This window comes from Ursus americanus, chromosome 24 (assembly GCF_024610735.1).
Source record: "Ursus americanus isolate L20-20 chromosome 24, mUrsAme1.1.p, whole genome shotgun sequence".
In the NCBI taxonomy this organism is placed as follows: domain Eukaryota; kingdom Metazoa; phylum Chordata; class Mammalia; order Carnivora; family Ursidae; genus Ursus; species Ursus americanus.
Window position 1 is genome coordinate 31,148,849 of NC_142150.1, and position 27,697 is coordinate 31,176,545.

Sequence of the window (27,697 nt, forward strand, 5' to 3'; positions counted from 1 at the left end):
TCTGAGTGCAGAATTCAAGCGAGGAGTGACCAAGTGTCTTTCTGGAGGTTGTGTGAGGGACGGATCAGAACAGGGCACCAGCAAACAGTAGGCTGGATGGCCCACGAGCGAAGAATGCTTTTCACATTTTTAAACGGTTGAAAGGAATCAGAAGAAGATTTGGTGATGTGTGAAGGTTTTAAGGACAAATATCAGTGTCCATAAAGTTTTATTGGAACACAGTAACACTCAACTTGTTTACGTATTATCTATGGCTATGGCTGTCTAACAGCAGAGTGGAGCGCTTGGGGTGGGGATCACAGGGCCAGAAAAGCCTAAAATGTTGGCTATCAAGCCCCTTACCCAAAAACCACGTGGCCCCTGTATTAGAGGGAGACAAAAAGAGGCAGACCATTTAGGAGGTCCCTTCAGTCATCCAGGCACCAGGGACAGGGGCTTATTCTAGGCTGGTCACGGTGCAGCTGCTCAGGACAGGGACTGAAGAAGTACCCGGGGGAAGGAATCGGTAGAACTTGCGGATCGGTTGAATGTGGATGGTAAGGGAAAGGTACATTTCAAAATGAATCTCAACCTGTGATCTTGGATTGGTTTCTGGACCAGAGAAGGACAGGACTGGGGTACTTGGCAAAATTTGAATAAAGTTTGTAGATTAGATAATAGTATCATTAGTACTGATTTTCTCATCTTTTTTTTTTTTAAGTAAGCTCTATACCCAACATGGGGCTTGAGCTCATGACCCCTGAGATCAAGAGTCCCATGCTCCACCGACTGAGCCAGCCGCGAAATCCATAATTCTCTCCTCTTGATCATTGTATTGTACTCATATCTGATGTTACATTCAGGAAATTAGGGACGAGTATATGGAAATTCTTTGTAACCTTTTCTCAACTCTAAGGCTGAAATTCTGTCCAAGGGAAAAGTTTAAACATAAAACAAATAGAGATGCCTCACGGGTGTTTACCTTGAGTCTCGGCACAGAAGTGCCACTTACCCAGGCGGTGGAGATGTGAAAAAGGCAGGAGAAGAGCGGAAAGTCAAGACTTCTCTTTTGGATATCGTAGGTTGAGACGCTGAGATGTCCAAGTGGGTGTGTCAAGAAGGCGGGGCCGGACATCACCCGCGAGCCAGAGGAAGGTAGCAAAACCATGCAACTTGACCGCAGGCTGGGAGCTCTGTGGCTGAGGTGAGGCAGGCCAAGGCGGGTGACGGCGGACACGGGGGTGCACATGTATGGAGTGTCTGCAGCACAGCAGACATTGCGTTCGGCCCTTTGGTACCCAAGCCTTGCGACAACCCTAGCCAGCAGGCCTAATTCTTCCCAGTTTCCAAAGGAGGGAACAGACTCAGAGAGGTATTAAGATTTGCTCAAAGAGGGGTGCCTGGGAGCCCCATTCATTAAACCGTCTGCCTTCTGCTCAGGTCATGGTCTCTGGGTCCTGGGATCGAGGTTCACATCGGGCTCCCTGCTCAGCGGGGAGCCTGCTTCTCCTTCTCCCTCTGCCTGCTGTTCCCCCTGCCTGTGTTCTCTCTCTCTCTCAGCGCACTCGCGGCTGAGACTGGGTGTGTTGGTTTCCTGGGGCTAACAAAGCACCCCGGACTAGGTGTCTCAGAACAACGGAAATGTCTTCCTCTTAGAGTTCCAGAGGCCGGAAATCCAAAATCAAAGCATCGGCAAGGCCATGCCATCCGTCCCCAGGCTCTGGGGTCTCCGCTTTCCTTGCCCTTCTCCTAGCTTCTGGTGGCCGCCAGCAATCTGGCAATCTTTGGCACGTAGCTGTATCACTCCCATCTCTGCCTCCATCTTCATGTTGTCTTCTCTGTGTGTCTGTGTGTCTGTCTGGGTCTCACTCGCCTTCTGCCTCACTGGGTTTTTTTTTGTTTTGTTTTGTTTTGAAGTATAGCTCACACACAATGTTACATTAATTGCAGGTGTGCAATACCGTGACTCCACAACTCAACACATCATGCTACCGTTTGAGGCTGTTGTTGTCTTTAATTGAAGTGTGATCGACACACAATGTTCTATTATCTCTGCCTTGCTCTTACAAAGATACTTACCACTGGATTTAAGACCTACTGGGATAATCCAGGATGATCTCCTCCTTAACTACACCTACAAAGATCCTTTTTTCTAGATAATTCACAGGTTCTGGGAATTAGCATATGGATTTCTCTTTTCAGGGACCACGACTCAACCCACCACACCAGCGTGGAGGAGGCCACAGCTGTCAGCCTCGGAAATTTAGTAAAATACGACATGAACTTAAAAAAGCAGGCTGCCTTTCAGAGATGTTCTTCGTCCAGTTTCGCTAACGTGCCTCTTTGCAGAATAGATGAGCCGCCACCATGCTGCCAACACAAATGTGGCCTGGTCTTCTAGGCAACCTATAATTATGACAAAGCTCTCAGACTCCGGGGCCTTATGTCACAGGGAAAGCCAAGCACGAAGGGGAATGTACAGTAAATGTGTCTGCGGGGATGCGCCCTGAAAGTCTGAAGTGTTGGGGAGGATGTGAGTGGATTTGGACCAAGATAGCCTCCTCCAGGCCATTGGCTTCACCAGAAAGAACCACAGCTACCCAAGCAGCCCCCTGCTTTCCTCTACAGAGAGAAACTTCGCTGCGGTTCCTTGGGCCAGTTTTCTGTCACATGCTCCAGGAGCGTCCATGTCCTAGTTGGGACAGGAGCCAAAAGCGGGGCAGTGGAGACTGGAGTGGGAGGATGGGAATGTAAGGGGAATATAAATGCAGTTCCCCCGGTCCCACGAGCATGTGATTCATCCCCCCATAGGCAACCGGCTTGGCTCTAACACAGACAGAAGCATTTTTATTTCTGCCACTGGGGATTTTGAGAGTCTTTGGAAGACAGGGAGTGGAAGGCACTACCAGAATTCAAACCCCTGCTCTCCGATTCTCTGGGCCCCGCTCTCCCCATGATGGCTACCTGCCTGGTGCGAACTCCTGAGGATGGCAAAGAAGCTTCTTCACCACCCCTTTCAGAGCTTATCGGTCAATAGCATATTGCCAGGAGATTACATAACAACTGCTATTTGTAGAACACTTTACAGCATGCAGAGTACTTTCACACAGACTATCTCAGCATCCTGGCAGTTGCCCTGCAAATCTGGCTGCCTAGGGAAGTTTCCTGGCATCCCGCACCTACGGTTTCGCATGACATGATATTGATTTAGAGTGTGGATGGTGCCTTATGCCCCACAGTGAAGACAGAAAGTGGGGTTTGGGGGGTGGTTTTTTTTTTTTTTTTTTTTTTGGTTTTTTTTTTTTTTGGTATTTACACCACTGTCTGACACTTCCAAAGCTATCCCAAATTATATTTTTGAAAATGGATGCTATTCCCTAGAGGGTGGGAGCCATGCTTTCCTTTAGCACCATTCCAGAATTTATTCTATTTGGGCACTGAACGATGTATTGGAGAGGCCAAGGAACAAGGACGTTGGAGGCTGTATTCAGGTCTTTCTGATCCTTGAGGAGGAATTTAAACTTCAGCTCCCTGCAAGCTCTGCAGAATCCTTGAGGCTGTCATTTGCAAATCACTGGAAGCAGTAACAGCGTGGGAAGCCTGCACACACCATCCTCGTGGATTATAGATGGTTCTGCAGACTCAGCAGAGCTTTTGGACCCATAGACGGCTCGATCAGAATCAGTCATGTACCGGCCTGCACCAGAGAAATGATTCCTACTACATGGAAATTTCCCACAGGGAGGCCAGAGTGGAAAGCAGGCACTGGTTTCTGCTGCTTTAACAGCAGCTCACAAGATCCCAGATTTTAAAACTGGGCAAAAGACCACTGAGTACCTCCTCTTGACTTTGTGATGACGAAACTTAAAAGTGAAAGGAGGAACCCAAGAGACATCATCTAAGAACAATGCTCTTGCCACTGTGCCATACTCTTTGTTCCAGAAAACACGTAAGCCACATATTGTTTTGCAGATCAAAGAAACTGGCATTATTTAGGGTCATGCTCGTGGGTCGTGCCCGGCTTCCAGTGTGAACACGAGACCTTCGTTTGCTGTCACCAGCAGCTTTCGAATGAATTGCCATGTGATGCCTTATGTCAAAGGTAGTGTCACAGATAAGACCAAAACATTTATACACAGGGCTTCATAGCACAGGCTCGCGGTGGCAGGAAACCAGAGCCAGGCTGCACCATTCACTTCCCTATCAGATTAGTGGATCAAAAAATATGTATTAAATACTTTTGTTCACCTGCCCCTGATGGTTCATCAGATGGGAATGGATGACATTAAGTCCCTAGACTGTTGTTTCGTGGTGAAACACAGCAAAACCCAGGGTAAGAATGCTGCAAATCACAACCTGAAACAAAACACTTTCCTGGCATGTTCAAGGCGGGTGTCCACTACTCACGTGTATTTGTTTTGGTTTTGTTTTAATTCACCATGGAGAACCTCCCAATCCTAAAAACAGATTCTGGGAAATCCTGGAGTTAAGCAGGACATTTCCTCTGCTCATGAATCCATCACGGCTTATTATTGCATCCCTGCCTTCCCATTTCCGACTCTCTCTGCCTGGAATATTTTCCCCCACCCCTTCTATCTCTCAAGACCCACCTTCAGTATGGGGCGCCTGGGTGGCACAGCGGTTAAGCGTCTGCCTTCGGCTCAGGGCGTGATCCCGGCGTTATGGGATCGAGCCCCACATCAGGCTCCTCCGCTATGAGCCTGCTTCTTCCTCTCCCACTCCCCCTGCTTGTGTTCCCTCTCGCTGGCTGTCTCTATCTCTGTCGAATAAATAAATAAAATCTTTAAAAAAAAAAAAAGATTCACCTTAAGTGGGCCCCTTCTCTGGGAAAACCTCTTTGACACTGTTCCTTTTTTTTTTTTTAAGACTTTATTTATTGGACAGAGAGAGACACAGCGAGAGAGGGAACACCAGCAAGGGGAGTGGGAGAGGGAGAAGCAGGCTTTCCACTGAGCAGGGAGCCCGATGCGGGGCTCGATCCCATCATGAGCTGAGCCGAAGGCAGACGCTTAACGACCGAGCCACCCAGGCACCCCTGATACTGTTCCTTTTTAAGGCTACTCCACATTGAGTTAGCGTCCTCTTTCCGTGCCCACCCCCAGCCCTGCCTGAACCCAATGCTTCCTCTCTCGCTAACCTCATCACGCCCAATTGTAGCTATAGGATTGATTACCTGTCTTTCCCACCATAAAAAGCACACTCCATGGGGGCAAAGAGCATTTGTCATTTCAGCATTCTTTTTTGCTGGAATAGTGCCAGGAACAGAGTAAGTTTTGATAAATGTCAGTAGAATGAATGAAATTTGAATTCTGCCTGACATTCAACCTCCCCGTCCATCTGGCCTCTCGGAACAGATCATCAATATGACGAACTTTCTCCTCTTCAAGCTGCCTCCTACCCTACTCATAAATGTCAATGCCTCCAATCAAACAGCATCAAGAACATCCCTGTAGTTGAACTTGGGGTTTACCGCTCGATGCAGCAGAGACTGCATATGGTGGAACATCTCTGTAAGAAGGTGTTAGGAGGGACTTGTAGGATTTGGTTTGTGTTGGATGATTTGCATAAGGGTTCAGGAAAGCGGGGCATTGCTCTGGATTGGAGGTTGTCAGGAAATGGGGGTGATTCTATGATAATAAATCTTATCCACAAGGTGGGAGGAATGAAGCAAAAGCAAAGTTAAAGCCGTGATTGGCAAAGAAGCTGCTTTTATTTTAGCCAAACTAATAGGGCGATATTTGGTTATTTTTGTGGTTTGGACAATATTCTTACTTCTGCCTGTGTTCAGACATGAGTGATCATGTTGTTGTCTTGATCGATCATGGTCACAGAGTGGCCTTGTCTGGTGTTGTTTTGTGCAATTGTTTATTTCGACAGAACACCAAGGTCTAACTGATTTACCAGGCCAGTGTCCAGATGCCAGGGCCTGCCTCTCTCTTTCTCATAACTCATACCCATTCCTAACTTTTACCAAGCTCTTCTCCTGCCTAGGATCTTCTTCTCCGTCCTTCAGCCAAACCTACTTAAATTCAATTTGAACTCCACAAAATCCCATCTTCCCCGTGAGGCTTTCCTAAATACTTCTTTCTCCATTGAATTATCTTTTTTGAATGCATCTAAAAGTCTTGGCCAGCATACCACAATTTAGTATTCAACCGCCTTCTCTCTGGAATGGTTTGACTAGTTTCACGTGTATTTTTCTTCTCTGCTCTGTAGGTTATAAGCCTTCCTAGGTCATTTCTTACATTTCGGCATCCCCCTAGAACTGAGAACCTTGACGAGTGAAACTAATGGCAGGTCTGAGTAAAGGGGGCAAGGCCGCTTCTGTGACACAGCTCTGAAAACACAGCTACAAGCCAGCAGGGGCGAAGCCACAGGCTTGCCTTTCCCCTAACACTCTGACCTTATCTTTCCATCTTCCCATCAAGAAACCATGCTTGAATTTTTCTTTTGGAGCATTCATTTCTTCCCAAGAGTTATTTCTGGAAATGTCTTCTGTCACTACCTGTCCGTTAGTGCGGGACCTACCGTTAATGCATTGTTGTCTCCTCTCGCCCTTCCATAGCTCCTGGGACGGAGTTTAGCGGATAGAAGGAAAGGCCCAGCAGTCCTCCACTAGCCGCAGCTCCTGTCTGGCTTGTCGCAGAAAGCAGGGTACATCCGAACTGTCTCCTCTGGGGCCGGGTAGAGAGTGACCTATGAGAGTCAATGCCTTGGCCTCTGGCTTAAATCAGGGCACAAGACCTCTAAGACGGGTTAGCCTGCCCGTCCTCCAGCTCATCATTACTCCCTAGGCGGGACACTCAGCAGGTTTGGGGAAACCGTATTTAAGAGCTTCAAGTTTCAACCACTCTGCACAGAGAAACTGAGATTCGGGGGAGCTGGGCATACAGAAGTACTCGACACCTATGGCAAAGCTGGCTGGCGGGAAGAGTTTGATTTTCACCGCAGGGAGGTGGCCAGCTTTCTACAAAGCTGCCTATCTCCAGAACCAGCCAATCCTAAAGCCCGAGAGGGCGGGATCGCCAATTAAAAGTCAGAGGAGGCGGAGCCAGAGCCTTGATTGGCACCTGGTCTCACGGACCCGCACAGGCCGGGCAGCGCCGATTCTGAAGGGGCTTCAAGTTGGGTGGCCTAGCGTTGGCGGCCATCTTTATTTCTGGCAGATCAGCTGACGGGCACAAGCTGGCCCAGCACGTAGGCGCGATCCTGTTTCCCTAGGGAGCCCAGGAGCTCCTCCCCTCCCGTGCCCCAGCCTCCGCGGGAGGGGCGGGGCCTCTCCGAGAGGGGCGGGGCCAGAGCTAGAAGCCAGATTGAAAGCGGTGAGGCTGTTTGGCGGGAAGTTGGCTTAGTTCCCTGGTCCCCGCCTTGTTTCTCCCCAGAGGCTTCACAATCTTGCCTCCACGATCTCGGCATAGGGCATAGTACCCTTTCGCACGGAGGACGCGATGGCTCCTAGGAAACGCCCAGAAACCCAGAAGACCCCCGAGGTGTCTGTGCGCCCCAAGAGCAAGAGGAGCAGAAGCCCCCGGGAGCTGGAGCCCGAGGCCAAGAAGCTCTGTGTGAAGGGCCCCGGTACTGCCTGCGCCTGCTGCTTTAATAATTCCGCCTTTTGGGGTTCTCACGCAGGAGGCTGGAGTGGGGGATGGGTGCTACTGGTTTCTCGAGGCTGTCCCAAGTTTCGGATGCCTCGGGCTGTGCATTTTTCTGCAGGTCCTTTGACATCATAGAGCTTGGGCTTAACCCCTCTCAGGTGACGGGAAGAGGCAGATGAGCTCCATTACATAACACACAACGGACCTTCAAATTCCTTGTTTGTACCAGGATTTTTACACACGGAGGACTGCTTAAAATAATCCTACCTTGCCTGGTGGTGTGTGTGCTGAATTTCGATAGTCATGGTTGCTAGCTGTGTGTTCTTGGTTTCCGCTGTAAGAACCCTCAATTTCCTTCCTTAGAAAATTCATTCTCTGCGGTTTATTGGGGCTTGAACCTGGGGCAATAAGGAGCGTGGGGGAACACTGAAGACTGGAGCAGGGGGTTGTTGATGAAGCGCTTTTTGTCCAAAAGAAGAAGGAATGGGTTGTCAAGAGGCCAGATTCATAGAGACCAGGTCCTCAAATACATCTTTATTTCTATTCCAAGTGTATCCACCTCTCCGAAAGCGACTTAGCTGATGTAGAGCCATTCCAGACCCTCTGGATCCTGCTGGTTTCCGAAAGAACAGATTGGACTCAGGGCCAACAACTGGTCACCTCTACATTATAGTAATACAGGATTTAAAGATACTTCTTTCCCCAGGCCACTTCTACTGTGCTATCCTAAAATCCTTTTATTGTGTATCATATGTAATTTTAAAGTTGCCACCCAACCCTAGTATGAATTTTCCAAGCCACTGGGAAAAGTTCTGCGTAAACTTTATTCCTGCGTGTCTCTTTGGCTTCGTGCTCAGAAACCCTGCAAGGGTTTGGTTTCATATGATTTCATATTTAGTTTCACTTCAGAATTACTATTTTGGGGAGTGTTTGGGGCAAGGGGCTGAACCCCTACTCACTATTTATTTCTTGTGCTGGGTGAGAGTGAGCAGACCCTGGAAAGGCCTTAGGAGGTAATGGGAGAGATTGGCTATGGCGCATGAAAAACAAGGCTTTCTTTCTGAGATTTCAGCAGGAAGCTCTTCCGTGCGTGAGAAGAGAGAGGAAAATATGTGTCTGTTCTGCTTGGCAGGTTCTAGCAGAAGATTTGACTCGGGCTGCCTTTGGGCGGGGTTGGCTAGCCTGCAGGTCCCGCCATCATACAGCATCGTCAGGGCCCTCCACCAGCATAAGCTGGGCAACGCTGCCTGGCCATCGCTGCAACAGGTGAGGCGGTTCCTGGCTGAAGTGCTCAGGGGGTTGCCTGGTACCTTTTCACTACTGGGATGTTCTCAATTTAGATGCTGGGTTGGGTCAGTCAGTTGTCGACATGGTCAGATCACCTCTACCTTGGTGACTGACCTACTGGGCATTCAGCCAGGTAGAAGTCTCAGGCCGCAAAGGTCTCATCTGGAAGGCACTCTGCCCCCTTGCTTTCCAGGATGAGTTCATGCATAGAGCCAGGCAGTTAGTTTTCCCTTGGTGGGAGGACTTGGCCCTAGAGCTCGTCTATGGAGGAGACAGAGATTGGCAATTTGCCCAGGACTTGGGTTTTAATTCAACTTAATTCTTTTTTTTCCTCTGTGTCAGGGTCTCCAGCAGGCCTTTCTGCACTCTCTGGCTTCTTACCGGATATTCCAAAAGGCTGCCCCCTTTGACAGGAGGGCCACATCCTTGGCATGGCACCCAACTCACCCCAGCACCCTGGCCGTGGGTTCCAAAGGGGGAGATATCATGCTCTGGAACTTTGGCATAAAGGACAAACCCACCTTCATTAAAGGGGTGAGCAGTTCCCTGGGCCAGTCAATAGTGCTGAAGAAGTGTTTGTTGAAGGAATGAAAAGTTATCCAGGAACGAGGAGATGATTGGGATCAGAAGGAACTGGGTATTTTCAAACAAGTAAATGGTAATGCTACTCAAATCTTCCTTGAGTGCCAGCCCTTAACACATTAGAAGGCATAAAATATTGATCACTCTCTTGTAAGTTATCACATAAAACAGAATCTGAGCCTCTTCTTAACCCCTGGCCTCGTCTTCTACTACTCTCTTTCCTCACTTCCTATGCTGTTGCCACACTAGCTGTTTCTATCCCTTAAACGGGGTCTTTCCACTTGCTCTTCTCTTTGACTGGGGTACTCTTTCCCATGGTTTTCTCACGGCTGACTCCCTCTTACCATTCAGGTCTTGGCTGAATATACTTCAAACAGCTTTCACTGACCACTCTGTCTAAAGGAGCCTCTACTTCCCTCGTTCACTCCCTATCCCCTTACCCTGCTTTGCTCCCCTCTCCCCACAATGTTTTTCAGTACCCAAAATGTTTTACTCATTTGTATGTCTGTGCCCATACAAATGTCTTTGGAAAACAAGCTCCATGATGAGAGGGACCTTGTCTTTCGGGTCCCCACCGTATCCTCAGTGCCTACAACAATGTTTGGCCTAGAGTAGCTGCTTTATGTTTGTTGGATGAGTGAGGGCCTTGAAGTGTAACTGGGTAGATGGGACGTATACATGCAAGATAATTGGCAGTACCGATGCTAAATGCTACAAAACGTGAGAGAAGGAAGAACCTCTGGTGAGTTGGAGTCAACAGAGAAGGCTCATGGGTGAGTGGGGAGCGAGGAAGAGCAATAATTAGGTAAATGGAGAGAAAAAGGAAAGGCAGCGTGTGTTTGGGGCAAAGCTTGGCATAGCGTTTTTTAGGGATGGGTAGTATTTATCACCAGTTGCTGAGGGGTGAGGATGTCGCCCCCTCCAGCAAAGAGAAGACCTGTAGTTAGCCCAGCAGGGGGCTGATAGTGGAGGGTCGTACTGTAAAAAGTGAGGCTCTGGGTTTAGAGCAGAAGCCACAAACTCACATGCTTAACGAAGCCAAACAGGAAAAAAAATGATGGGGGGTGGTGTCAGTAGTAAACTGGAGACGGCCGACATGGAAGAATCTAGGTCCCATGACGGTATCAGACTGATTTGCTCAAATGAAGCCTGAAGTCCTAATTTTTTTACATGAAGTGTTCTGATTTTTAAAGATGGTGATGAAATACACCTAAAATGTACATCCTGACCATTTATAAGTGAGCAGTTCAGCAGCATTAAGTACCCTGGGGTTCTCGTGTCGCTAGTGTCCAGAATTCCATCTTGCAGAAGTGAAACCCTGCACCCGCTAAACACTGACTGCTGTCTCCCCATCCTTGGCAACCACCAGTCTACTTTCTGTCTTGATGATTTTGACACTCTCATGAGTATCTTGCATTAGTGGAATCATACCATATTTATCCTTTGGCTTATTTCACTTTGCATAACGTCCTCTAGGTTCCTCCGTGTTGTAGCAGGTGTCAGAATTTCCTTTTTAAGGCTGAGTAATACTCCACTTGATGCATCTGCCACATTTTGCTTCTCCGTTCATCTACTGATGGACACTTGGGTTCCTTCCACCTTTTTGGCTATTGTAAACAATGCTGCTACGGACTTGGGGGTGCAAATAGCTCTTCAAGTCCCTGCTTTCAGTTTTTTGGGGCATATACCCAGAAGTGGAACAGAAGAGATAGATGAGGCCAAGGGTGAACCCAAAGCAGCCCAGCAGAAAAGGCCAGGTTAGACAGGCTTGAGATGAGATGGGTGTTCAAGAACACAGGTGCTTGAAGCCAGAAGAAAGGCAGCCAGGGAAAATGCTTTGGACAGAGCTCGGCTTCCTGCCCAGCCGGTGAGACAGGTGACCACCAGAAGGGGCAGTTCTAAATTGAAGTCAAAACCCAGAGCTCAGACAGGAAGAGACTTGTTTTTTGGTTTTGTTTTTTGTTGTTTTTTTTTCCCTAGGAATCTAGGACATGGGAATAGAGAAATTTAAGAAGTAGCCTAAGGGTGTCCTAGGGGAAGAGCCTCCTGACCAAAAAGGGAAAGACATCTGCTTTCAACTTGTGCCAGGCTGAGGCTGCCTTTTGGTTTATACCACTCTTTAGTATAATGTGCCTTTGAGTGACATTTCCTCTCACACCGTCTCGGAGATTGAGCTGAGCTTCTAACTTTCTGACTAGCAGGAGGCTAGACAGGAGCAGAGGAAGGCTATGGCGGTCTGGAGAGCTATCTGTTTTTACTCACAGATACTAACAGAAAGTTGATTTCAGAACAGGGACTGAAGGAGCCTCATTTTGCTACTTCTTTTTTTAATTTTTAATTTTTTTTTTATTTCTTAAGTGGGCTCCATACCCAATGTGGGGCCTGAACTCACGACCCGAAATCAAGAGTCACATGCTCCACTGACTGAGCCAGCCAGGCGCCCCTCATTTTGTTACTTCTTTAGTCCTCTGACCTTGGCTCTGATCTTTACATCTTGCAGGCCTTTGGCAAGGAAACACGTATGACATTTTCAAAATGAAGATAACTTGGTTTTTCTCTTATTGTAAAATGATCCATGCTTATAAGAATTTCAAACAATACAGAGAAAAGCATAGAGAATAAAGATGACTTGAAATCTCCATTTGGGGATCTTTCTCTGTGTGTATACACTATTACACACACCCATACTTCTGCTTAGATGATTAAATATTCTACCCTAGAATCTGTTGTCTTTTGCTTATTATGTCAGGTATTCTCATTTAAAATCATATACCAGATGACCACTGAAAATATCCTATCCCTTTGTTTTTGTAATGCCTTTGGTATCAGGGTAATGCAGACCTCATAAAAAGAGTTAGGAGGTATTCCTACCTCTTGTATTTTCTGGAATTATTTGTGTAGAATTGATACTATATCTTCTTAAGATTTTTGTCATAGTTTTAGGACTGGAGTTTTCTTTGTTGGGAAGTTAACTATGTATTCAATATCTTTCATAGCTATGGGGTAGTTTAGGTTCTCTGTTTCTTGTGAATGAGCTTGGTAGTTTGTCTTTCAAGGAATTTGTCCATTTTAACTAAGTTGCTGAGTTTTGTGACATGAATTCGTTCATGGTATTTCCTTACTGTCCTGTTAATGTCTACGTGATCTTTAGTGATACCTCCCCTCACATTCTCAATGTGGGCTATTTGTGTCTTTTTTTCAGCCCCAAAGTTTCCTTTGTAGTCCACCCATCCGTACCTTTGAAAACCGTAGATCTGCTTTCTACCCCTATTGGTTAATTCGCATTTTCTAGACTTTTATATAAATGACATAGCACAATATATACTCTTTTCTTCCCCCCTGGCTTCCACTCTATAATTATTTGAGATTCACCTACATTTATACGTGTATGAGTAGGGTTTTTTTTTTTCTTTCTCAGTAGTGTTCCATTATATCAATGTACCACAATTTATCCATTCACCTGCAGAAGATGATTTGGATTTTTTCCGGATAAAAATAAAGCTGTTATGAACATTTATGTACAAGCTTTGTGTGGATATATGTTTTCATTTTTCTTGAGTAAGTACCTAGTTGTGGAATGACTGGGTTATAGAGTAGGTATTTTTTAAGGATTTTTTTAAATGAGAAGAAAAACTTTAATATTTACATATTTGCCATTTCCAGTGGTTTTCATTCTTTTGTGTGATCTAGATTTCCTTTTTATTTTTTTAAAGATTTTATTTATTTTTATTTGACAGAGACAGCCAGCGAGAGAGGGAACACAAGCAGGGGGAGTGGGAAGGAAGAAGCAGGCTCCCAGTGGAGGAGCCTGATGTGGGGCTCGATCCCATAACGCCAGGATCACGCCCTGAGCCGAAGGCAGACGCCCAATGACTGCGCCACCCAGGCACCCCTCCTTTTTTTTTTTTTTTTAAGATTTTATTTATTTATTTGAGAGAGGGAGCACAAGCAGTGGGGAGGGGCAGAGAGAGAGAGAGAGAGCACAAGCAGGGGGAGTGGCAGGTAGAGGGAGAGATAGAAGCAGACTCCCCGCTGAGCAGGGAGCCCAATGTGGGGCTCGATCCGGGACCCAGAGACCATGACCTGAGCTGAAGGCAGACGCTTAACTAACTGAACCACCCAGAAGCCCCTAGATTTCCTTTTTGTAACATTTTCCTTCTGCCTGAAGAATTTCCTTTAACATTTCTTATAATGTAGGTTGTTTGGTGATACATTTTTGTTTGTTTGTTTGCCTTTTTTAGGGGAAAAGATATTTTTACTAGGTATTCTAAGTTCACGGGCTTTTGTTTTTGTTTTCTTGCTTTTACTACTTTAGAGATGATTTCTGATGCAAAGTCTTCTCTCATTCTTACGTTCCTCTTTACATTATTTTTCTTTTCTTTTTGTCTTCTGGCTGCTTTAAAAATGATTGTGATTTGTCTATGTTTCTCCTCTTTGGGGTTCATTGTATCTCTTGGCTCTATGGGTTTGTCATCAAATTTGGAAAATTTTAGGCCATCATTTATTCAAGTACTTTCTCCCCCCTCTTTATTTTCTGGGACTCCAATTATATATATGTTAGGCTCCTAGGTATTGCCCTACAGGTCACTGATAAACTGTTCATTTTATTTTGCATAGCTTCTATTGCTGTCTCTCATGTTCACTGATCTTCTGCATTATCTAATCTGTATTAGATGTTTAGGGGTTTTTTTTGGATACCGTATATCATCTCTAGAAGTTTGATTCAGGCCTTTTTAAATCTTTTCCATTCCTTTTTTTTAAAAGATTTTATTTATTTATTTGATGGAGAGAGAGGGAGTGCGTGTGCACAAGCAGGGGGAGCGGCAGAGGGAGAAGCTGGCCCCCTGCTGAGCAAGGAGCCCGATGTGGGACTCGATCCCAGGACCCCAGGATCATGGCCTGAGCCAAAGGCAGATGCTTAACTGACTGGGCCACCTGGGCGCCCCAGTATCTTCCATTTCTTTTTTCATGTTCACTACATCCTCTACTTTCTTGACCGTACAGAGTATGTTCATAATAGTTATTTTAATGTTTTTGTTAATTCTATCATCTGTGTCACTTCTGAGGGTGTTTCTATTCATTTAGTTTTCTTCTGGTTATGAGTTCTATTTTCCTGCTTCTTTGCATGCCTGGTAATTTCTCATTGGATGCTAGACATTGTGAATTTTACATTGTTGGATGTTGGATTGTGTTGTATTCTTTTAAATACTGTTGGGCTTTGTTCTGGGAAGCAGTTACTTATAATCAGTTTGAGACCTTCAAGGCTCGCTTTTAAGCTTTGTTAATATAGTTACTATATTCGTTTCCTATTGCCTCTATAACAAATTACCATGGACTTGCTGTCTTAAAACAACACAATTTTATTCTCTTACAGTGAGATCTGGAGGTCAGAAGTCTGAAATAATTTTTTCTGGGCTAAGGTCAAGGTGTTGGCAGGGCTGGTTCTTTCTCAAGGTTCTGAGGGGAGAATCTGTTTCCTTCCTTTCCTCACCTTCTTGTGACATCTGAATTCCTGGGCAATGGCTGCTGCTTCTTCTTCTTTTTTTTTTTTTTTTAAAGATTTTATTTATTCATTCGACAGAGATAGAGACAGCCAGCGAGAGAGGGAACACAAGCAGGGGGAGTGGGAGAGGAAGAAGCAGGCTCATAATGGAAGAGCCTGATGTGGGGCTCGATCCCATAATGCCGGGATCACGCCCTGAGCCGAAGGCAGACGCTTAACCGTTGTGCCACCCAGGCGCCCCTAATTTCTTTCTTTATTCTTATACTTCTTTTTTTGCCTTATTCTATTGGCAAAGACCTCCAGTATATTGTTGAATATTAAGTATAGCAGACGTGCTTGTCTTGTTCTTGATCATAGAAGGCTTTCATATTTGATCATTAAGTACGATTTCTTCTACTTTTTATTGTGGTAAACTATACCTAACATAAAATTTACCATTTTAGCCATTTTTAAGGGTCTTTTGTTGTTGTTTAGTAATCTCTACATTCAACATGGGGCTCGAACGCACAACCCTGAGATCAAGAGTTGCATGCTCTTCCAACTAAGCCAGCCAGGCATCCCCCCATTTTAGCCATTTCAAGTGTACAATTAAGTACATTCACATTGTGCAACTGTCGCCACCAATCATCTGACAAACCTTTTCATCTTCCCAAAATAAAACTCTGTACCCATAAACAATGACTTTCTATTACCCTCCCCTAGATCCACTAATCTGCCTTCTGTCTCTATGAATTTGACTATTCTAGGTACCTCGTATAAATGGAATCACACAATATTTGTCCTTTTGGGTCTGCCTTCTTTCGTTTAGCATAATGTTTTCAAGTTTCATCCATGCTGTAGCATGTCTCAGTATTTCATCCCTTTTTAGAGCTGAATAATAATCCGTCATATGGATATGCCACATTTTATTTATCCATTCATCTGCGGATGGACGTTTGGGTTGTTTCCACCTTTTGCTATTATGAATACAACAGCTGTGAATGTTCATGTACAAGTTTTTGTTTGAAAACTGTTTTCATTTCTCTTAGGTATATACATAGGTGCTTGTTTGTGTTTTAAAACTTGTCTGTTTTTGAATATCCTTTATCAAACTATGGAAGTTCCCCTTTTACTTCTAAATAAATTACCAGAAGTTCTTATCATGAATGATAATCAGATTTCATCAGATACCTTTTTTGTATCTCTTGAGATCAGCATATGGTTTTTCCCCTTTATTCTGCTAATGTGATGTTACACTGATTGATTTAAAAAAAAAAGATTTTATTTATTTGAGGGAGAGCATGAGTTGTGGGGAGGGGCAGAGCGAGAAGGAGAAGCAGACTCCCCGCTGAGCAGGCAGCCAACCTGCTGCAGGGCTCCATCCCAGGACCCTGAGGTCATGACCTGAACTGAAGGCAGACACTTAACCGACTGGGCCACTCAGGCGCCCCTACACTGAGTAATTTTTGTATGTTTGTTTTAGTTTATTATATTTGAATTTTTCATTTAAATTTTCTCACCCCCCCCCTTTTCTTAACCTTTCCAATTCTATCTCTAGCAAGTACTATTGCCTCTTAAAAATTGAGGTAAAAGCCCATAACACTTATCACTGAGCCATCTTTAAGTGTATGGTAGTGTTAACTGTATTCATATTATGGTAGAGCAGAACTGTAGAACTTTTTCATCCTCTAAAACTGAGACTGTGTGCCCACCGAATAAGTTCCTCATTTCCGCCTTCCCTCAGCCCTTGGCCACCACAATGATACTTCCTGTTTCTATGAGTTTGAACTACTTTAGATGCCCCTAAGTTTTAATGGTCTTATTGTGGTTACATAGGAGCATGTTCTTGGAGGAAATACACAGTAGAGTATTTGAGGGTGATGGGACATCATGTTGGCAGTTTATTATCAAATGATTCCAGAAAAGATTTTTTTTTTTTTTACAGAAAAGCAGTGCTTGTATAATTTTTGCAACTTTTCTAAGACTTTGAGATAGTTGGAAAACAAAGTTAAAAAAAAAAGACTGATATTATTTCTTCCTTAAATGTTTAGTATATTCAGCAGTGAAACTACCAGGATCTGGAATTTACTCTGAAAGAAAGTTTTTAGTTGTGAATACAGTGTCTTTAGTAGATATCAGACTATTCTGATTTTCTTTCATCTTCTGTCAGTTTAGCAAGTTTGTATTTTTCTAAGGAATTTGCCCAGTTCATCTAAGTTTTCAAATTTATTGGCATAAGATTGCTTATTATATCCTCTTAATAATTGTTTAAGATGTCTAGGATTTATATTGATGTCCCTTTTGTGATCTATCATATTGGTTATTGGTGACTTCCATTTGGTCAGTTCCACCAGGGATTTATCAATTTTATTAGTCTTTTCGTTGAACCGACTTTTTTTTTTTAAGTAGTTTTCCTGCCCAACGTGGGCCTTGAACTCACGACCCTGAAGATCAAGAGTCGTGTGGTCTACTGACTGAGCCAGCTGGGCACCCCCCAACTTTTGTTTTTAATTCTCTCACATTATATTTGTTTTCTGTTTCATTAATTTCTGTTCTTTTTTTCTACTTTTTAAAAAAGATTTTGTTTATTTTAGAGAGGGAGAGAGAGAGAGAGAGCAGGGGGAGAAGAAGAGGGAGAGGGACAAGCAGACTCCACTCTGAGTGCAGAGCCTAACACGGAGTTCAATCCCACAACCCTGAGATCATGACCCCAGATGAAATCAAGAGTCAGATTCTTAACCTACTGAGTCACCCACCGTCTCCTACTTTCTTTTCCTGTTACTTTCACAACCCCTTGAGATGCATGTTTTGAGTCATTGATCTTTACCCTTCTTTCACTGGGGATGCTTCTATGAATATTTGTGTACAAGTTTTCACGTGAACATACATATTCTGTTCTCTCGGGTATACGTCTAGGAGTGGAATCGCTGGAACATATGGTAACCTTATGTTTAAGCTTTTGAGAAACTGCCAAGCCATTTTCCAGAGCGACTACTCCGTTTCACATTCCCACCAGCAATGTCGGAGGGCTTCAACTTTTCCATATCCTTAACAATGCTTGTGTTCTTTTCCAGCTTTATTGAGGTATAACTGACAAATAAACGTTGCACATATTTAAAGCATACAGTATGAATTTTAACACAGGTACATTGCAAATGATTACTACAGTCAAGCTAATTAACATTCATCATGTCACATATTACCTTGTGTGTTCTGAGAACACTTAAGATCAACTCTCTTAGTAGATTTCAAATATACAATACAGTATTAACTATGGTCACCGTGCTGTACATTGATCTCTGGAACTTACTCATCCTGCATAATTGACGCTTTGCACCCTTTGACCCACATCTCCCATCTCCTTCATCCCCAAGCAGCTGGCAACCACTATCCTACTCTCGGCTTTCATGAATTCCCCATCTGTAGATTCCACATAAAGTGAGATCTTGCAGTATTTGTCTGAGTCCGACCTAGCTCACTTAGCATAACTGCATCCCGGTTGTCACAAATGCCAGGATTTCCTTCTATTTAAAGGCTCTCTAATATTTCATCATATATACGTACTACATTTTTTTTATCCCTTCATCTGTCGACAGACACTGAGGTGGTTTTCCTACCTTGGCTGTTGGGAATAGCTACAGTGAACACAGGAGGGAAGATAACACAGTGAGAAGTTCATTTTTTTTTTTCCCTTTGGCTATATACCCACAAATGGGATTAATGGATCATGTGGTCTTTCTAAATTTTCCAAGGAACCGCCATACTGTTCTCCACAGTGCCTCAACCTATTTACATTCCCATCAACAGAGTACAAGAGTACCTTTTTCTCCACACCCTTGTTAACACCTGTTATCTTTTGTTGTTTTAATAATAGCCATTCTAACAAGTGTAAGGTGATAGCTCATTGTGGTTTTGATTTGCATTTCCCTGGGGTCAGGATTAGTGACGTTGAGCACCTTTGCATATATCAGTTGGGCATTTGTATGTCTTCTTTGGAGAAAGGTCAACTGAGGTCCTTTGACCAGTTTTTAATTAGGTTATTTGGGGGTTTTTTGTTTGTTTTTTGCTATTGAGTTCCTCATATATATATTTTTAAAGATTTTATTTATATATTTGACAGAGACAGCCAGCGAGAGAGGTAACACAAGCAGGGGGAGTGGGAGAGGAAGAAGCAGGCTCCAGCGGAGGAGCCTGATGTGGGGCTCGATCCCAGAACGCCGGGATCACGCCCTGAGCCGAAGGCAGATGCTTAACCGCTGTGCCACCCAGGCGCCCCCTCCTCATATATTTTTGATATTAACTTCTTATCAGATCTAGTTTGCAAGTATTTTCTTCCATTTCAGGGGTTGTCTTGTCACCACTTGTTATTGTCCATCTTTTTTATCATCACCCTCTGAGTGGGTGCGAAATGGTATGTCTGATGACTAATGACGTTGAACATCTTCTCATGAGCTCGTGGCCATTTGCATGTCTTTGGAAAACTGTTCAAATCCTTTGTCCATTTTTAAATTAGGTCTATTTTTCTTAATTTTTATTTTTTTAAAGATTATTTATGTATCTATTTGACAGAGAGAGACAGCGAGAGAGGGAACACAAGCACAGGGAGTGGGAGAGAGAGAAGAAGGCTCCCCACAGAGCAGGGAGCCCAATGCAGGGCTCAGTCCCAGCACCCTGGGATCATGACCTGAGCCAAAGGCAGACGTTTAACCACTGAGCCACCCAGGTGGCCCTAGGTCTGTTTTTTTAAAAAAGAATGTACTTATTTATTTGAGAGAGTTGGGGGGAAGTACAAGTGGGAGGAGGGGCACAGGGAGAGGGAGAAACAGACTCCCCAATGAGCAGGGAACCCAATGTGGGGCTCAATCCCAGCATCCCACGACCATGACCTGAGCCAAAGGCAGACGCTTAACCAACTAGAGCCACTCAGACGCCCCAGTTCTGTTTATTTTAATGTATATTAATCACAATTATTTTAAAGCCTGTATCTAATAGCTCTAATATCTAGATCTCCTATGTCTTTCAACTATTGTTTTTTCCTCTTAGTTTTTGGTTTTGGTCTTATCTTCTGATATGCTGGGTGATTTTAGATTTAATGCCAAATATTGCATATGAAAACTTGTAGAGGTAATTTGGAGTTTTGAGTGGTGGTATTTTCCTCCAGAGACCATTTTTTTCCCCTCTGACAGGCGGGTAGGATGGAATGAGATCATCTTCGTCCAATGAGACTGGAATGATTTGAATCTGGATGCGCTTGGGTGGCTCAGTCGGTTAAGCATCTGTCTTCAGCTTAGGTCGTGATCCCCTGATCCCGGGGTCCTGGGATTGAGCCTCACATCAGGCTCTCTGCTCAGCGGGGAGCCTAATTCTCCCTCTGCCTGTCGCTCCTCCTGCTTGTTCTCTCTCTGTGTCAAGTAAATAAAATCTTAAAAAAAAGAAAAAAGAAATGTTTTGAATCTGGACTTCAGTCTTCGTTGGGGTCAGGCTCTTTCCAGTTTGTTCTTATCTCTAGCATGTCAGGGATCCTAAGTAAAAGCTAGATTTCTTCCAACACCTTCCCTCCTTGGCAGGTCAGAAGTCTAGTTCTGCCCCCTTTGCCCTGCGAGACTGGCAAGACCTCAGCCCGGCTTCTCAGCCTTGAAGCCACCCACCGCTTTCCATTCAGCGTCTCTGCAGTTCGGTTCCTCTGCTTCAAAGCCACAGCTTTCTGGGCTGCATAGGCCTGGAGGGGAAAAGCAGCATCCAAAAGTCAGGCCTACCTTTCTGCTTCTCTCTCTAGGATGTTGGTCTTCAAGTCCCTGGTGCCTTCATAGCTCTCCATTGACTTCAAAAACTTTTCTTTAAAGATACGATTTTGTTTCCCTTTTCTAGTGCTCAACAGAGGGCTGGCCCAATACGAGCTAACCACCATCTCTGGGATTGGAAGCTCCAATTTATTTCTTTATCATACTTTGACCTGTTGTTCTTCCTTCTCAGAGTTGTTCATAACCACTGAAGTCTACCCTTACTAGAAGAAGAACACACATGCATTTTAACTTAAAATGTTTATATATGTGTTTATTACTAATGTTCTGACATAAGACCAGTCCTTTTCTGGGAGAAACCGTTCACTGATTAGGGCTCACCTGGTCTTACATAAATCACACCCATAACGTCTTCTTTATAGGGTCTAGTTTCCCCTTCCCTGAAAGTGGAGACATAATTTTTTTAAAGATTTATTTATTGGGGCACCTGGGTGGCTCAGATGGTTAAGCATCCGCCTTCGGCTCAGATCACCATCTCCGGGTCCTGGGATCAAGCCCTGTGTCGGACTCCCTCTTCAGTGGGGCGTCTGCTTCTCCCTCTCCCTCTGCCTCTCCTCCCACTTAAAAAAAAATAAATCTTTTTAAAAGATTTTCTTTATTCATTTGAGAGAGAGAGAGACAGACTGCACAAATGGGGCGCAGGGAGAGAATCCCAAGCAGACTCCCCACTGAGCACAGAGCCCATCACAGGGCTTGATCCCACAACCCATGCGATCATGACCTGATCCGAAATCAAGAGTCAGACACCTAGCTGAGCTACCCAGGTGCCCCATGGAGACATAATTTAAAGGCAGTTGTGAAGCAATCCGATTGCAGATTCTTTTTGAATTGTTATTATTTCCCACTTCTTAAGTGTTTATAAGTATCTCACCCATGCTTAATTTGACAATTATCATTTTTAACAATTCATTTTTACCTAGTTTTTCCAAGTATTCAACATGGCTCCTATAGAAATAACTGTGGTCTTCCTTTCTGCACGTGGTTCCTGTGTTTAATTAAATTACATGTTTAAGTAAATGCTTAAATGTTTCGTTGAAATGTTTAAAGTTTAAATTTTTAATGACACGGTTAATAAACGACATGTAATTAAGTGACATGTTTAATTAAATCACATAATTACAACAAAAAGTACAATGGGCATAAATGGGTTTAAGAACAGCTCACCGCAAAGCCTCGGTGAGCACAGGACTCAGCTGTTGGGAGCAGACAATGATCCCGGCAGCAAGGGTTGGGCAGACCACGGGCACCAGTTAGAATGCTTTGTACGGGGGACGGACGTGCCAGTGAGCATGTGGAGTGAGCTAAGTGGACGCTGGGTCAGAGGCCCTGTAGTCTGTAAGGCTGGGATAGCGGCAGCATGGGAAGTGGAGAAGGAGCTCTGGAAGCTGTAGAGTTTCATAAGCACTTAATGAGGGTATACACAGCAACTTGGCTGCATCTCAGGGCCATTATGCTGAGTGAGGTGAACTCAGCCAGTCGCAAAAGGACGCGTACTGTAGGATTTGCTTCTGTGACTCTATTCAAGGCAAGGCCACAGCAGAATGATGGCGAACAGAACCACTGTGCCCGGGGGTTACAGGTGGGGAGGGGGTGTGACCGACGGGAGAGCACAGGGAGTTTTTTGAGGGGATGGAACTGTTCTCCGTCCTGATTTGGGTGGTGGCTATTCAAATCTCTACCGTGTGTTCAAATTCATAGAACTGTATTCTAAAAACAGCCACATGTACCGTATGTTAATTTTTTACCCACGCCATTAAAACTAAAGTCTTAAGTAAGAGGGAGCGTCATGGAGCGCATCCCCGGGTCGGGCCCCTCGGCTGGCCTGGCTGCACCTGCGGCCTGCCTGGCTCTGGTCGGTGGAGTCCGTGTACCGAGGCCTTGTCCTCCGCCTGGGCCGTCATCACTCACTGGCTTTTCTCTTCCTTGTGTTAGATTGGAGCTGGAGGGAGCATCACTGGGCTGAAGTTTAACCCTCTTGATACCAACCAGTTTTTCACCTCCTCAATGGAGGGAACAACTAGGCTGCAAGACTTTAAAGGCAACACGCTCCGAGTTTTTACCAGCTCAGGCACCTGCAAGTGAGTAACCTCACTAGGAGGGAAAGGGCTTCTGGGCTCTCGGCGTAGTTCTGGTGAGAGCATCCAGACCTCACGTGTGTTCCCCAAACCTGGCACGGGGAAGAACTGTGAGGTGGTAGCCACTTCCCAGCCTCCCCTCTCTGTCTGAGAGCTTCCGGAGCTGTTCCTCCTGCATTCCGGGGGTGTTACTGCTTCAGTGAGGTGGTCTAGAACCTCCACTCTTCCCAGCGAGGTAGGGGCTTCTGCTCTTACTGTGAGGCACTCCTGTATTAGACTAGACCTGGATTCTCAGTCATCAACATGGCATTGGCCTGGAAAGCCACTGGAAGGTTGGAGCAGGAGCTATGAATTTAAAATTTCGTTCCCTACGTCACTGGGGTGTAATGTCGCAACCAGTTCACTGATGGAAGGAAGCCTAAAGGGAGAGAGTCGAGTCCACAGAGCACGTGGGACACCCCAAAAGCAAGGGGCTGGAGACATGACAAAATGCTCGCCCCTTGGATGTCTAGGCAGAGACCTGACTCCTACTGTTCTCTGAAGAATCCAGGGTGTGGGGGGTCTAACTGGCATTGGATGTTATTCCTGGGCGGCCCCACTGAGGTCAGGGCAGGAGACGGGATAGACTCAGTTCCATGTCATTCTTCCACAAGAAACCCTCCCTCTGAAAGACATTTGTAGGGGATTTGTAAGCACTGTAGCAAGGATTTGAGTGTTTAGGAGAAAAAAATATGAATCTGAGCTCTCCTGGCCAGGTTTTAGGATTCCCTGAAGCAACCCAACCCCTTCGTCCTCAAGTCGTCTGAGAGACAAAAGAGCAAGACAGAGCTCCTAAAGTTGTGTATGCTTCTAAAGTTGTGTATGCTTTTTTCCCCTAAATGCTCAGAAGGGGGCAGAAGTTCCTTTGTCACCAGATCTGCGGAACAGAACTGGGCAGTCCCCATTGGGTTTGTCATCTCCTTTGGCCCAAAGGGTAGAGAGTGAAGAGAGAGGGCAATAAGCAGGTCTTCCTCAGAACCCAGGGCTGTAGGGGCAGGCTAGCCTGGGGATTTGCCTCATGGCTCAGAGCCGTGGCTGCTTCAAGGACCCTTACTAGCTGAGTAACTGGACATTTTTCTGAGCCCGTCAGCCCCATCCCCTCTGTCGGACAGTAGACAAGTCTGAGGGATCCTCGCTGGGAGTCTGTGGCGAGACAGTTATTCCCTCAGCAAATACTGATTAGACACTGGAGCTGCAACAGTGACTGAATGGACCTTGCCTCTGTCCCCAAGAATCTTACAGCAGTTTCTCCCTCCAGCTTCTGGTTTTGCAGTCTGGATGTGTCTGCCAGAAGCCGAATGGTGGTCACGGGAGACAATGTGGGGCACGTGATCCTGCTGAACATGGATGGCAGGGAGGTGCGTTCTCTGGAGCCCAGGTCCTCCCTTTCTCTCCCTCACCCCCCCATCCACCACCATCCACCCCCCCCACCCCACCCCCCTGCCCCGGCCTCCCTGTGCCCCACCTGAAGGGAGCCCTTCTCTGCAGCTTTGGAATCTGAGAATGCACAAAAAGAAAGTGACCCACGTGGCCTTGAACCCATGCTGTGATTGGTTCCTGGCCACAGCCTCCGTAGACCAAACAGTGAAAATCTGGGACCTGCGCCAGGTTAGAGGGAAATCCAGCTTCCTCCACTCGCTGCCGCATAGCCATCCTGTCAACGCAGGTGTGATATACCAGACCTCACCCTTCCTGCAGACCCTGCCTGTCCAACCGCTTCTGGCGTTTTCCCTCAAAGTTCAGAAGCTGCTAGGTTAAACCTCTACCCTAAGAGCATCGGCCAAGTGGATGTCTTGGAAACTTTCTGATTCTAGCTGCCTCCAACAGCTGCTAAGTTTCCAGAATGGTGGTGCTTTTTTTTTTTTTTAAGATTTATTTTTTTGAGAGAGAGCACAAGCAGGGGGAGGGGCAAAGGGAGAGGGACAAGCAGACTTCACGATGAGAGAGGATGCTAAGATCATGAACCCAGCCAAGCCGAAATCAAGAGTCAGCAGCTTAACCGACTGAGCCACCCCGGCGCCCCAAGTTTCTAGAATGTTTTTGTTCAGAGTCCAGATTCACCTCCTCCCTTCCACCCCCATCTAGAGAGGAGTGGGAGAGAGGGTGCCCCTGCAGGAGAAGGCCTGTGGCAGCCAGGATAACAAGGGCCTGGGTTTCCTTCAGCTCTGGGGCTTTTCACTTGCCAGCTTGTTTTAGTCCTGATGGAGCCCAGCTCCTGACCACTGACCAGAAGAGTGAGCTCCGGGTTTATTCGGCCTCCCAGTGGGACTGCCCCCCGAGCCTGATCCCACACCCTCACCGCCACTTCCAGCACCTGACGCCCATCAAGGTAAGTGAGGGAGGCAGGGAACTGTGATCACTTGGACGGACCGGGTCTACCCGAGGTTGGGAGAGGCCGGATCAGGAATCCCTAATCCCAGATCTCATCCTGCACCCACACGAAGCTGTCTCTTCTCTCCGGGCACTCTCTGCAACTTCTGTCCCCCTTCTGCAATCCCACTGTGCTGTATTTTCTTTGTCTCCCATGAGCTCTCTTCCTCGTCCCAGCCCACCTCCCAGCTGTTCTGCCCTCACCTCCAGTTACCTGTGTGTGCTGCTGGCCCCCCAGCTGACCTCAGCCCCCAAGGCTGACAGTCTTTAAGTCTTCAGATTCCTTCCTGCCCATGCCCCAGGCAGCCTCAACTCTGCCCGTTCCTCTGCTCTCCCGGTTTCTGTTCTTTTTCTAACACCGCAGCCCCTTTTCAGACCTCTGGGTTTCATGCCTGTACTTTCATCAACACAGCATAGTGGTGGGGGCACCAGCTTCAGGCAGGCCGACATCCCCAGTTAGAGTCCTTGGGTAAGCCGCTTGAATTTTGATGTTTCCTTATCTCCAAAAAGCAAATGACAGTATCTGACAGGCAGGGTTGTTGGAAGAATCCGTACACTTAAAACACATGTCCAGTGCCTGGGAAGTACCACGTCAGCAGTGATCATTTAATCTTAAAGTGGCTCCCACATACCTCAAATCAAATCCAAGCTCTTAAGAACAAGGGTTCCTCACTGGTTGGCTCCCACTGATCCATGTGTCATCTCCCACTTTGTATTCAGCCAGGACAATTTCCAGCTGCCCAGGCGAGACTTGTGACTTATTTCCAAGCCATGGCACGTACCACTCTGTCCTTCCTGCTAACCATGTCTTTCCTCCTTCAACACTTCCTTGCGATTTCTTAGGAAAACCCCATGTGATTCTGTCACTCCGACTGCCAGATTTGTTGAGGGCGGTAATTTGGCAACATAGGTTTCCTTCCCTTTCTTGGCCACTAGCCATTTTCTGCTCAACTCTTCATTCGCGTTGATGGAGGAGGAGCAGTAGTGGGATTACTTCAGAATTTATATCCTATTTGGTTTGGTTACCAGAGACTTTTTGCTTGGTTGTAGGCTTACCTCTTTGATTAATGTCTGGGTCAAGCTGATGTTAAAACATTTATCACTTGGTATGATCTCAGGAAACACAAAAGAAGGTGTCCCAAGGTCCAGAGAGGCCAATTTGGGATTAAAAATTTGGGATGGTGGATGCGTAAGCACTTGAAAGCTGTTCTTGTAGTTTCGTGTGGGTCTTATCTCCATTATTAAATTGCTGGCAATTGTATTAACAGTTGTGAGTGGCAAAGAATACTTTTGATGTCCCTCTTGATAGCACTCCGCATTTACTCTCATGATAACTCTCCATCTCCTAGGCAACCTGGCATCCTCGGTACAACCTCATTGTCGTGGGCCGGTACCCAGATCCTAATTTCAAAAGCTGTACACCCCATGAATTAAGGACCATTGATGTGTTTGATGGAAACTCAGGGAAGATGATGTATCAGCTCTATGACCCAGAATCTTCTGGTATCATTTCGGTGAGGTTTGGGCCCTCAAATAATGATGGGAGGAAGCAGGGCTTCAACCTACCTTCACTGACCAAAAATGACCAGAAATTAGTCCTCACGTGCGCTTCTCCCAATACCTCACCTCCTCCTGATGCTTATGCCCTTGTCTCTGCAGCTCAATGAGTTCAATTCCATGGGGGACACGCTGGCCTCTGTGATGGGTGAGTGAAGCAGGCTGTATCTCAGATTGGCCAAGCCCTACCCTACTCCCCCAGGTTGAGTGCAGGCCCCCCTCAGCTTAGCCCTGCCAGTCACCCCAGGGTAGGAGTCAGTAAAGATTTCCAGGAGACAGTGGACTCTTTGGCCTAGGCCCTCCATGCCTCTTGCCTTGTCTTGGTCGTGACAATGCCTGGCTGCTGTCCTGTTTCCTGGTATTTCCTGACCAAGTCCTAGGTTCCCTGGGCCAGCCCCCCAAATTCTCAGAGACTGATCATGGAAGGTCCAAGTCAGACTGGTCTCACTCCTCCTAGGTTATCACATTCTCATTTGGAGCCAGGAGGAAGCTGGAAGGCGGACATGAGAGACATTAATGAAGGTGTGGGCCAAGCCAGAGCTTGGCGCCGCCTGGGAACAAATCCTGTGAGAAGAGGCGGCTGTGTGTTAAAGGGCCAAAGGTATCCAAGTCTTAGGGTTGGAGCAGGGACACTGTGGCATGGGACACTGTGGGACTGGGACACTGGCATGTTACTGCTCTGGGCTTAGCTCCAGAAACTTCTCCAGGGTTGGTGCGCCAGGTGCCCCAAGGGTCCCTGCTCTATCTAGCCTGGAGCCAAGCTTGTCCTGGAGCCAAGGTACTTTTCCATTCTCTGACGTGCAGTGACAGAGTGGTCAGGTAGTGGTTTTCAGTTTGTGCTCACTATTGACGTGGCTAATAAAACCATACCCAACTGAGCTGCTGAGTGGATCTTCCAGCACTGACCTG

The 27,697-nt window shown here is 46.0% G+C and overlaps 1 protein-coding gene across 2 annotated transcripts; it reads left to right on the plus strand.

Annotated features, from left to right (window-relative positions):
- Positions 1–7,196: 7,196 nt before the first annotated feature.
- DDB2 (damage specific DNA binding protein 2) lies at positions 7,197–27,611 on the plus strand. 2 transcript variants are annotated; one of them, XM_045786621.2, is made up of 10 exons: positions 7,197–7,575; positions 8,728–8,861; positions 9,225–9,416; positions 22,680–22,825; positions 24,120–24,219; positions 24,350–24,527; positions 25,048–25,190; positions 26,581–26,745; positions 26,891–26,936; positions 27,246–27,611. In XM_045786621.2, the coding sequence occupies exons 1-10, from the start codon at positions 7,449–7,451 to the stop codon at positions 27,293–27,295; spliced, it is 1,281 nt and encodes a 426-aa protein (XP_045642577.1). In that variant the 5' UTR covers positions 7,197–7,448; the 3' UTR covers positions 27,296–27,611. The 2 variants fall into 2 exon arrangements, with proteins under 2 accessions (XP_045642577.1, XP_087710969.1); XM_087854843.1 differs by having other exon boundaries at positions 7,202–7,575; positions 26,581–26,936.
- The last annotated feature ends 86 nt before the right edge of the window (positions 27,612–27,697 follow it).

Excerpts from the sequence above, each read along its gene's own strand:
- DDB2 (XM_087854843.1), top strand. The coding sequence starts at position 7,449 with ATGGCTCCTAGGAAACGCCCAGAAACCCAGAAGACCCCCGAGGTGTCT. Across the intron at positions 8,862-9,224 it reads CCTGGCCATCGCTGCAACAG|GGTCTCCAGCAGGCCTTTCT; the intron begins GTGAGGCGGTTC and ends CCTCTGTGTCAG. Across the intron at positions 25,191-26,580 it reads AGCACCTGACGCCCATCAAG|GCAACCTGGCATCCTCGGTA; the intron begins GTAAGTGAGGGA and ends TCCATCTCCTAG.